The following is a 12,760-nucleotide window of genomic DNA, read 5'->3' as shown; positions in this document are numbered from 1 at the left end:
TGGCATCCAATGTAATTCACCAGTTTTCATTGAAATTTATTACTATTGGATGATGATAAAGGTGCTCTATGAACCACATCTGCAACAGAATGTTGCATCCCTCGAAGTAATCTTCACCCCCTTGGCAGCGGGTCAAAGCTCGAAAAATATCTCCCAAAATCATGGGAAGAATGGTATGATCCTCGCTACTTTGCAAATATGAGACCACCGCAACCAATCGAATTCTGATGTGCCTACCACGCTCTGGAAAGACCATGATCCCTAGAAATGATATCATGAACGCGAAGATTCTCAACTCCCTCCAAGCGTCGTAACTCAACTGGTTGACGAATTCTATGCCCAAGAAATTTTCGAACCCTTTCTCGTCCCCAAACCTGTCATAGAGATATTCCAACGGAACCCAACCTTCGTTTAAGCAAAACATTGGAATTCGACGGAGGCATAATTTCTTTAAAAAGTTGTTCACACCAACATTTCTCGGAGCAGCAGGCTTTTTCGCACGAAGGTCTCTCCTCAATCCGGTGAGCCCACCTAATTCTTCCAATGTGGGCGTCATTTCACAATCTTTGAACCTGAAGACATTATTCGCGGGGTTCCAATAACCCAATAGAGCCTCGATTAAATTTCTGTTAGGCTTAATTCCCATGATGTTTGTGAGGAACTTGAGGTGCTTAAATACTTGATTTTGTTCCCATGTAGCAAAACTAGCCCACCAATTACAGAGACTAATCGGGGTCTTATCTCTGATCAAGAACATAGGAGGTGTCTAGTCCCTTACCCTTTTCTGACTGCTTCTTTGTGGAGAACTCATGGTGATCCTAAGAGTAAAATAAAAAGGGTTAGGACTTACCTAAACTATATGCAAATTATGATCATTCATTATTTTTTTTTGGCCAATTTAGGACTCGATCTATTTTTTTTAATTACAATATATATTTTGAAATTACCGGACACAAAAGTTGAGGTGATAAAAGCAGAAAAATGGCTATTATTACAAAACGGCCCTTTAATACTTCCATAGAAGGCATAAAGGATGTCTCGGCAAAAAACAGCCAAACACAGGAACAAAATGATAAAAATAGACAAAATAAAAAATAAAAAAATACTATTTTTACGAAAATAACCCTTTGCTACTCCTATAGGGGTTAAAAAGCTGTCTCGGTAAATATAACCAGACAAAGCTAGATAAAAATGGCTACTTTTTGCAAAAACAGTCTTTCAGTATTTCTGGAAAGGTTTAAAGTTGCTTCGACAAAAATGGCCAGTCATAAAGGCAAATGGTAAAAGGTGAACAAATATGGATAAAGTAACTACTTTTACAAAAATGGCCCTTCAGCACTTCACAGGAAGATTTTAAGGCTGTCTTGGCAAAACAGCTGGAGCGTGAGGGCAAGACAGTAAAAGGTGACAAAAATAGGTTTTTTTTTGAAACATGTGGGCTGAACCCGATGGAGGTTGGCTACGTATCTCACATCCGGTGAGAATCAAACCCGCGTAGTTCGGTGAAACTGGGTACTTTTCTCTTTTGATTTTTATTGAAAATTAATCTTTACACCTCACGCCAATCTACTAAATTTTTTTTTTAAAAAAAAAAGATTATTTGCGCTAAACTATGAGAAAGATTCCTTTTTTTTAATGATTCCGCTGCGCCAATTTTCTAAAGCCGGTCGACAATGCAAGTAAGCCTTCCAAATGATGTATCAAGTAGCACATACGTGAACATGATGGTCTCAAATAAGATACCTGTCTTATACGGACCCGGCCCTTGTGTCGAGTTTCTCTAAGTCAAATGCAAGTGCTGCACATAGAGCGAACCTACTAGGGAAATCCGGTATGAGGTTTGTTCTTCTAGGTTTAAATCCTGGTGGAGAAGGTATCTAGACTGGCTTACTCGAGCGAACAACTCGAGCCGAGGAGGGTCAGTGTACCGGTAGCATTGCTTTCCGGCTTAACTGGTGGTGCTCCCCGCCTAAAATATGTGAGAGTAAAATCCTTCACCGGGTGACAAGCACCTCGACTATCTCAAAGAAAGCGGGCTATGTCAAGTAAATGCCCAATTTTTAATTTCAAGAAGACTCAGAGGGGGTGCGTGAGAAGCCAGTTTATATGTACAGTTCAACAATATCGAAGCAGTAAAAAGCGAACAGGCAGCACATTAGGCACAAATAAATCACAATATATACAAAATTAATAAAGCCCAATAAAAAGTCAACATGTATAAGCTCGAATTCTTAAAAGGTCCCCAGGAGAGTCGCCAGAGCTGTCACACCCCTTTTCTACCCCTCCAAAAGATAATGTGTGTTATGGATTGTGGGTTAAAGAGTTTTTTCCAATTAAAGTGACAAATTTGAAATAGGGATTATTTTGTCGCCACTTGAAATTGATTTTTGGGTGTTCCAAGTCACCTTTTATTTGATCCCTATTCAAAGGAAAGTTTGGCTCTTTTATTATTGATCTACGAAAACAAAGTCCGGGTAAAGAATTCTGTTAACCGGGGAGAAGGTGTAAGGCATTCTCCGAGTCCCGTGGTTCTAGCACGGTCGCTTTATTGACTATATTTGGCTTATACTATTTTTTGGATAACTTGTGTTTTATTGGTTCTCATCTTTTACCTATGTCCGCTTTATTGCTTGATTAAAATTATGAAATAAAAAAGTTATCTTGAAATAAGTTACGTGTTCTAATACTTATTTTGTTACATATCACAATTATGCCACGGAGACCATACACATAGCCATGATATTTAATTATTTAAAGCGCACCTAAATAAACTAGCGCACTTGAAGTATTTTTCTAAACTAATTTAAGATTATTGTAAGGCCAAAAGTTATGGAATTGTTTGTGGAAAAAGTGTATGATTTTAGATATTTGAATAAATAAATTATCATATACCAATATCCTACATCCCAACAATTGAAGCCTAAACTTATTAGTGTCCAAATCTTCCAAACTTTTAGCAAGTTTAAATACTATATTTTCAGAAACATGATTAAACATATAACATTTAAGGATTGATTTACATTACTATTTATAAAGTTTAAAGATAAATAAATAAAATCACATAAAATAAGATAAAAAATAGAGGGAAGAATAAACCTTTTAATGCAAGATTTCCAATTAAATGAGTCTCCAAGAATATGTACAATAACTCAGCCGAACGCCGAACAAGCATAAGCAAAGATGATCATCAAAGCCGGTGAACAGAGCTCCAACGGAATCCTCGACCTCGACTGTTAACACCACTCTTTGGCGTGTAAAAGGGGATGTTTTGAAGTATTTTTTGTTGGGTTTTGGGGTGTTGAATTGCTGGAAATTTTCGAAAGAAAGAGGAAGAAAGAATAACATGAGTAGAAATTGTCGTAGCGTAGAAGAAGAAAAAAAAATTGTTTCTCTCAATTCTCCCCTCTCTTTTCTCTCCCTTTTATCCCTTTTCTTCTCAGATTTTCTCTTCTATTTATAGCAAAATTTTCGAAATTTTTCAGTTTTTTTTAAAAATATTTTATTATTTTTTAATTAAAAGAAATCCCACTTACAATTTGCTTTTCTTTTTTATAAAAAGAAATCCCACCTTTATTTACTTTTATTTTTTAAATTCCAACTTTAATTACTTTTATCTTATTTAAAATCTCACTTTTTTTTTACTTTTAAAAGAGGATTCCACTTATTTTACTTTTCTTAAAAAAACAATCCACTTTCTTTTGCTTTTCTTATAAAAATTCTACTTTCATTTACTTTATTTTTTTTTAATTTTCAGCTACCTTTATATTTATTTTTTAATTCCAACTTTCTTTACTTTTTATTTTTTAAAATTTTCACAAAACTTTACTTTTAATTTTCCACTTTCTTTTACTTTTTACAAGAGAATTCCACCCACTTTTACTTTTATTTTTTTTATTCCATACTTCCCTTTTTCTTATCTTTTATATCTCACCCGAAAATAAAAAAAAATAATAATATTTTTTCGGTTTTTTTAAATTATTTTAAAAATAAAAAAATAAAATAAAATAATAGTAATAGTAATAATTCACCTTTTAAAATTTTGTATTTTTACCCTATAATAAAAATTGTAACAAAGCTAAAAATTGTAGGTTAAAACCCCTAAAATATTTACATAAAAGAAGTAACAAAAAATTAAATATTGTCAAAATTTAGGTGCTCACAACTCACAATTACCTCCTTTGAGGACACTTTTCCAAATGAAGGAGTGTGATATTTTGTTCTTGCTAGAATTATATTTGTTAATTGAAGTTTGTGCCCAAAGAGTATTGGGGTGAAGAAATAGTCGCCATGCCAAGCTAGTTAAGAGTGCAAGATTCTTGTCGTGAGCTTTACATATTCCCAGGCCACCTTGACTCTTATGTAAGGTGATTACATCCCAATTAAGGTAGTGGATTTTTTTATTTTCCGGAAGAGATCTCCAAATAAAGTCTCTCTGAATTTTGTCGATAGTATGGTAAATAGCTCTAGGGAGTTGAAAATATTGCATGGCATAGGCAGGGATTGTATTTAGAGTACTTTTTGCTAGAGTGACTCTCCCAGCTGGGGTAAGGAAATTTAATTTCCAACTAGCCATTTTGCTTTTCATGTTATCGATGATGAATTGGAAGTCAGAGGCCTTGGGGTTATTATTTAGGATGGGGAAGCCTAAATATTTTCCAAAGTTTTCTGTAGTTTTGATACCTAGTAGTTGGAGGACCAGCTGCTTGGTATCCTCCTGGCATTGGGGGGGAGAAGATGGCTTTAGACTTGATTGGATTTATTTTTTGGCCTGATAGGTGACACAAATATTCTAAGTTGTGGTGTATGGAGAGAATTGATTTCTGGTTAGCATGACACATCAAAGTTAAGTCATCTGCAAAGAATAGATGTGGGAATTGAGGCCCTCGTTTACTAATAGTGATGGGTTCCCATTTTTAGAGATCCACTTGATGGTTTATGTAAGTAGAGAGTAACTCCATGCATAGTATAAAGATATATGGAGACATAGGGTCTCCTTGGCGGATACCTCGAGATGGGGAGAAATAGTTTGTCCTTGATTCATTAACTAATATAGCAATATTGCTGCTACTGATACAATGCATAATGAGAGTGGTGATTTTTGGTGGAAACGTGAAGAATAAGAGGGTACGATAGACAAACGACCATTCAATGCGATCAAAGGCCTTCTCAAGATCAATTTTTAACATAAGCTTACCCTTTTTCCCTTTTGTGTGCTTAATATGTTTTAGGATTTCTTGAACTAGGATGGCATTATCACTAGCTCTCCTGCCTTTAAGGAAGCTAGTTTGGTACAGACCAATTATGTCGGCTAGAAAGGGCTTGATACGATTTACAATTATTTTTGTGATCAATTTGTAGATAGTATTACAAAGGCCTATTGGTCGGAAATTTTTTAGGTTGTTGGCATTTTTGAAGTTTGGGATTAGGCAAAGAAGTGTATTGTTGATATTTTCGAGGAGTTGTTGAGAGGTGAAAACTTGACGACAATAATTTATAACGGACTCCCCTACTATAGCCTAGTGCTTTTGATAAAAGAATGGGTGGAGGCCATTTGGGCCCAGAGCCTTACAGGGTTTGAAGGAGAATATGGCTTGGACGACTTCTTGATCATGAAGGGGATTGTCTAAAGATGTTAAGTCAATTTTATGGAAATTAGTAGGGCTATTGATAATGTCACACCAATTAGAGCTTGTATGCTCCATTGTAAAAATTGTTTGGAAGTATTTTTGGGTATGTTGGGATAGACGATTGTGATCAGTGATCCAGCTTCCCTCATCATCCTTGAAGAAGGAGATCCTATTTTTTCTTCTTCTATTAATAACCGATACGTGAAATTTTTTTGTATTAACGTCACCTTCGTTGAGCCAGTTAATTCTTGATCTAATTTTTCAGAAGTCCTCTTCTATATGTAAAATGCTATTATATTCATTTATGAGCTCGTTCTCTAGATTCTGAAGGAATTGTCTGGTAGGGTAGGATTGGGAGTTTTGAATACCTTCTAAGCGAGTTAAAATTCTTTTTTTCTTTTGGAATATGTTGCCAAAGGTGGCTTTACTCCAAGTTGATACCTTTTGTTGGAAATAGCTAGTGGCTTGAGTAAGATCGTTATGGTGCCAGCTTTGTTGAACTATATTGCGAACTTCAGGATGTGAGCACCAAAAGGTTTCTAGTTTGAATGGTTTATTTGCAGGAATATGCAAGACATTAGTAATATTTATTAATAGGGGGGTTTTGGTCGGAGTAAGTTTTAGGGAGATGGGTAATGGAGGTGTTGGGATATTGTTGGAGCCATTCTTCATTAGATAGGCACCTATCTAGTCGTTCGAGAATTAACCCTCTATTCTTTCTACGATGGTTAGACCATGTGTACTTGCTACCCTTGAAACCTAGGTCTATCAAATTACAGTTGTTAATGGAAGTCCAAAAATTTGAGGATCGAGCACGATTCATTAGTCTCCTTCCCCATTTTTTATCCTGACTAAGGATTTCATTGAAGTCTCCTACCACCAACCAAAGGCCAGTGTGTGCTTGTGATATGGATTATAAATTGTCCCACAACAGATTTCATTTATAAAGTTTAGTACTAGCGTAAATGACACTAAATAACCAAGAAAAATGATTGGGGTATACCTGAATCATGGTGTGCAATTCCTGGTCCGCTTGTGTAATAGAGATGACTGTGACCATGTTAGTAAGCCACATAAGAACAACCCCGTCAGCTCTACCCTGGGCAGGTACCTCTAAGAAATCGTCAAAATGGAATTCTTCCTTAAGTCTTTCATGGTTTTACATCCTAGTTTCAAGCAGAGCCACCATGCATGGCCTGTGGGTATGGAGCAACTCGTGGAAATTCCTCTTAAATACATCATTATTAGCACCTCTAATATTCGAAACAACAAAACTAGTGGGTCTATTCAAGGGAAAATTCTGGTTGGGGGGGGGGGGTGTAAAGTCACCTAACTCTCCTTGATTGGGAATTGACTTCCCCTCAGAGATAGGGTCATCACTACTGCATATTTCGCTAGGGCCTTGTTTATTGCAGGACGAAGGTCGAAGGAGCACTTCATCAATGCTATTGGACAGTTGAGAATATATTTTTTGTCCTCTCTTTGAAAAATGATAAGGCTTGCGTCTCTGAGATTTGATATTTCTGTGAGCGAGCCCCTGTGTAGGGGGATCTCCTCTATTTCCTATATCTCCTCTGCTATATTTATTTCCTCCTGTGCCTGTGGTGGTAGAGGTGGAGGGGGCTGATGCATGTGCATGGGGACTTAATGGGGAGAGCATGATGCATGTGCATGGGATCTTGTTGGGGTGGAGCATGGTATTACACATGTTGGGGTTGCCATGGAAAGAAGAGAGGCTGGACATTGAACATCTCTTGGGGTAGGAAGAAGGGGAGTTCGTGAAGCTGGTTCCAATTTAGTAGAGGGTTGAAGTGGGGTGGAAGATTCCACTGTTGGTGCAAATTGTGGAACAGAGCTGGTGCCATTGCTGGGGCCAGTGGGTCCATCACATTGGCTAGCCACATATGATTCATGTAGTTGTCCATGTCTAGTCACATCCCTTCCGATATTAGCTGAGCTAAGAAATTGGGATTTGAATGATTATCAGGACTTCCATCCCGTTGATGATCATTGTGAAAAAGACTGCCTATCCCTGGAGCCCTTGTTCGATCCAGGATTGAGGTGGGTGGAATGGTGGTAGTGGCTGGGTTGCATATCCCAACTGGTAGTGTGCTAGTGGTGGAGGTAGTTGTTCATGGGGTTGGTTGCTAATCTGATGGGATGTGGTCGAAGGAGTAAATGTGTTCTGGAGAGGAGTGGGAGAAGGTGGTGTAACATTTTGGGAGATGAAAGCAGGAGTAATATTGTGTGGAATGTGTGATAGGTTTATAAGGGCTGATGATTGTGTATCTATTGAGTGAAATTTGCTAAGGCTCGGATTAGGGGAATTAAGCGTGTGGATTTTGGCATGCAGATTTGGTGAATCCACTTGCATGTCCACTTGGCCAGAAGGAGATGCCAAATGTGAAGAGAGTGAAGGATAGGCGATGAGAGTAGTAGAATGAGTTGCAGACTTGGAGTCTTCTTGTTCTATAATTTTTAATAACGTGAAGGTGTCAATCTGATTAGTGGCAAGACAATCTTTTAATTGGGACACTTGGTTTCCACGTGGAGGTTCTTTTCTTGAGCCCATTCTTGTTTGTAACGAAGGGTTTGTAGAGACGACTGTAGTAGGGTCATTTGTGCTTGTTGTTTTTTGCCGCCTCTGATTTCATCTTGCGGATAGGGAGGGTTGCAAGAACATCGGATATTAAGGGAGCATATTGATTGGCTAACTGCCAAGCGTGCTGTGTATTATGACTGATATTCCTACTATCTTTTGAGTGCTTATTTGGTAGTAAGCGATTATTATTCTTGTCCTTATTAGTATAGTTATGGCTAATTACTTGATTGATATTTTTATCCTTATAGGGATAGTAACCCGTAGGTTTGTTCTGATAGATAAAGGTGTTTGTGGGGGAAAACTTACCTTGTTCTTTCGTAGTGAAAGAAACACCAATACCTGGGCTATGTTGTAACTTTTTCTCCTTCACAGCTTCTCTTGGTCTCTGTTTTTGATTTGTTGTGTTTATTCTTCTTTTGGCAAATGAGACTGTTTGCCACTCACTTGAATTGTCCTTAACCATCTGTTGTTTGTGAAGGGTGCTACTGTCTTGGGCTATTTCTTGGCCATCTTGTGTTGATTCTGGGATGGGTCTTTTGCCACGTTGACGATGGAGGCATCGAATAGCTGTGTGTCCCATCCTACCATAGTATTTGCACAAGAAAACTTCTCCTTCATAAATAATCTGTTGAAGATGGGAGTCAATTTGTATACATGTTGTGACTGGCTCTTCTAGTGGAACTTGTGTGCAAAGGCGTGCATATTGTCCCCTCAGGGTAGAGCTGGTGCAGGCATCTATCTTCAATAGAGTGCCGATTGAGTTTCCTATGCGTTTAAGTAGTGCTCCATCATAATATTCTGTTGGTAACTGTGGTAATCTTATCCACACAATGGTGTTTGTTTGCTGTGCTTTGCCGGCAACAAAGTTGGGTTGCCATTTTATAACAGAGAGGAAGTGACCATTGACAAACCAAGGTCCATTCCTAAGAACATTATTCATATTTTCTTCTTTTGTGAATTTTACTATGAAGTAGTCTGACCTTAGGTCAATTAGAGGGAATTGCTTTATGGATTTCCATAGCTCTTGTATTTTTACTTTTAAATAGTGGTGCATAATCCTTTTCCCAAATAGCTTGATGATGAGGGAGTATTTCCAGGTGGAGTAAAGCCTATCTTTTTCATCGTTTGATAGCTGAAGTGCTTTTACTCCACTGGCTAACTGTTCTCCTTCATTCTTCGAATTTGGTGATTCATATAAGTCTTGCATGACGTCTTCCTGCTGGTGATCCATATCAATTTCAATTACTTGTTCACTAGCCAGTAATTTTTTTTTGAAACTAGCTTGAGATGCTAGAGGTGAGGCCAATCCTGTGGGTGTTGCCTAATCAATATCTGGGGGCTTGGGGGGAATTGGGGAGGACATATTCATGGAATTTTCTTCCTCCATTGGCTGTCGTATTAGTATTAGAAACTTTTTTGTTAGAGGGAAAGTAGAGCAAAACTTTCTAGAGAGAGAAATTTCCTAGTCTTGACTTCAATCAAACATGAACAAGTTAGCCATCGTGAAAAAGCAATAAGAAACAAATTATGAAATGTAAAGTAGAGGAAGATTACTTTGATGGCATGGGATAAGATATGTACACCTACGAAGTATGAAGGAGTAAACATTAAAAAAAGTAGATTGTGGTATGTTGTTTCTGTTGAAAAATTATTTTAGTTACTCTTCGAGAAGAAAGATATTCTATGGGTAAAATGGTTCGTGGTATCTATATGAAATTCAATAGTAATGTCTAACTATATAAACTAGTGTTTTAAAAGGCGATTTCGGGGCGAACCCTGGGGCGAGGCGCACCAAAAATACCTCGGGGCGATGGTGTGGGGCGAAAGTCTCAAGAGGCGTACGCCCAACAATTCGGGGCGTACGCCGGGCGTTCGGGGCACATTTTTTTAGTGAGGTGTAAGCCCCAAAGAGTTTTTCAAATTAAAACAAAATTTATTGAATATATCCTTCATATAATACCCAAATTCTCAAAATTCGGCTTGATAATTACTAAAATTTTTAAAAAGGAACTGAAATGCATTAAATTTAAAAGTTAAGACCTTTTTAATTGATTGAAGCCCCAATTCATGGTCTTTCCCAATTCTTTATCTTATTCGCTAGTCTGCTAATATCTCCAAAAAGTAACGAATATTTATCTTTTTTTACCAATACAAAGAAAACTCCATTCTCCTTCGTAGCAGCAAGTTAAAAGTTCAAATTGCAGGTTAGTCATCCTTTTTGTTCCTTCATGTAGAAAACTTTATTCTTTTCGGCTCAAGTTACTTGAGCTTCTAAGTAGCGTATAATAGATTGTTTTGACTAGTTTTTTGTGGGAAATATATGTATATATATATATATTTCACATATTTATAGTTTTCTTTATTTTTATGCAATTTTACCAGTTTAGAAATATTTACTGTAATTATATTATTTTATAAAATATTAAAAATTAAATACCTATGGGGCTTATGTCTCGTGCCTCGGGATTTACGCCTCGCTGAGGCATATGCAAAACGCCTCGCCTTACACCTTTTAAAACAATAATATAAACCATTTGCTGATTATGGTTGGTATTGGAAGAAATTTCACAAGCTCAGAGTAGAGATGGGAATCCGGAACCAAAATGTGATTTTTTTTACTCAAAATACGCAAATAAGTGTTAAAAAAAGTTACCAAACTATATATAACGGCACAAATAGTGGCGCTATACAATAACGTTAACTGTACCGTTACTGTATAGCGCCACTATTTGTGGCGCTATACATAGTAAAGCTGACACACCTTACATAGCGCCATTAATAGTGGTGCTATACCCCTTATTACCTGACCCCACCAATAATTTCTGGGTTCAATAATTTAAAAGCGTATAAAGCCACTTTTTGTGGCGCTATATTCGAAAAAAAAAAAAACCTCCCCGGCTAGCCATTTCCTATATAAACATCGTAGAATCACCACAACTTCATTCAAATTTTTTTTTAACTCTTGTTGGTTTCTATTGTTGTTAAATTCTTCAGCATTTTTTCATTATGTCTGAAGAACGTAGAATAAGAGTATCATTATATTGGGGGGGTGAGGTTGTGATGGAAAATAACTCTGTGGGCTACAGTTTACCTGCTAAGTGTAATGTTAAATTGCCACTTTCAATGGAGTACAAAACATTGATATCGTTGTTATGCAAAAAGATGAGTGTGAGAAAATGTTCAGTGATACTCAAAGTAACCGGAAGATATCCATATTCTGTTACGCCACAAGGGGTTGCTTTTTACTCAGAGTTTAACATCGACGATGATGACACTTTGAGTGATTTCCTGAGGACTCCGGACGAATGCCGGGAATTTCTTGTAATCACAATGTTGGAGATGTACGTGAAGGTCGAAGACGTTCCAAAAAATGAGGTTGTGCGTAGTAGAGATAACCCCCAGTCATCGGGTGGTTATTCTGGATCAGTTTTTGCCGGACATGTTCCGGATGAAAGATTTTTTCTTGATTTAAATTTATCACCGTCGGCGAATGAGCAGCGAGAAAATAATTTATACCCTGCTTTCCATAATTCACAAGAAGAGTGGTAAACTTCAATTTTCATTTGTGTTAATTATGTATATTTTTGGCGTATTGAATTAATTTTAACGCTCATTTATTTAATAGGGGGTACCGGCCGGATATGAATTTTACAAGTGGCCCATCCGGTAGTCATCACCTAACTGAAAACGTCCATCATGGAATGTCATCACATTACGACTTGTAAGTGAAATGATATAGCCATATATAAAGCATTTATTAATTTAGTAGCTTATATTTTTGTTGAAATGTGCAGTGAAAACGAGCAAGTTGAACTACCCGTACTCACTCAATTGCCCGAAAACGACGTATTACATCAGGATCTGGCAGATGACACAGAGTGAGGAAGAGAACAGCGATTACGATAACAATGCCGATGAATCGGGAGACGAGACACCATTTGCTCGTGAGGATGGTGATGAAGAGGACGAGGAGGAAGGACCCGATTTGAAGAGAGCCCCCCATAGACGAAAAGTGTACGAGTCTGAAGTGCCGTTTCATTCAAGGGAGATTCCTTATATTGATAACTTGCCAGCCGTGCCGGATGTGGAAGCTATCACAAGGGATTTTGATGAAATCCGGACAGCAATGTGGGATGAGTCTAGACCAACGGTGCTTGCAAAGGGGATGCTTTTTCCTGATAAAGCACGCGTAAGCAGGGCTTGTAAAATGCACAATGTTAAAGAGTGTCGTGAGATGCAGGTATCGGAGTCAAGTCCGACGGTATACAAGGCTATTTGCCGCAGGTGGTTTTGGCCATGTAATTGGATGTTGCGTGCGTCGAAGAAGAAGACAGGTATGTGGAAAGTGGGTAAATACATTCCCACCCACACATGCGAAATGGACACTTTCAACGGGAATCACTTCAACTTGGATATTGACTTGATATCTCTTGTACTTATTCCGTACATCGAAGCTACCATAAGGTATAAAATCAAAGAGTGCATTACAGCAGTCCACCAGGAATATGGCCACACAATTACTAAAATAAAG

The 12,760-nt window shown here is 37.6% G+C and overlaps 1 protein-coding gene across 1 annotated transcript; it reads right to left on the bottom strand.

Annotated features, from left to right (window-relative positions):
• Positions 1 to 8,242: 8,242 nt before the first annotated feature.
• LOC104249509 (uncharacterized) lies at positions 8,243 to 9,460 on the bottom strand. The gene has a single exon (XM_009805948.2). It carries the CDS (start codon positions 9,458 to 9,460, stop codon positions 8,243 to 8,245), a length of 1,218 nt encoding a protein of 405 aa, XP_009804250.2.
• Positions 9,461 to 12,760: the final 3,300 nt, after the last annotated feature.

This window comes from Nicotiana sylvestris, chromosome 3 (genome assembly GCF_000393655.2).
Source record: "Nicotiana sylvestris chromosome 3, ASM39365v2, whole genome shotgun sequence".
NCBI lineage: Eukaryota > Viridiplantae > Streptophyta > Magnoliopsida > Solanales > Solanaceae > Nicotiana > Nicotiana sylvestris.
The sequence above is the reverse complement of the archived record's forward strand: the minus strand, read 5'-3'. Positions and strand labels throughout refer to the sequence as shown.

Excerpts from the sequence above, each read along its gene's own strand:
- LOC104249509 (XM_009805948.2), bottom strand. The coding sequence starts at position 9,460 with ATGGATCACCAGCAGGAAGACGTCATGCAAGACTTATATGAATCACCA.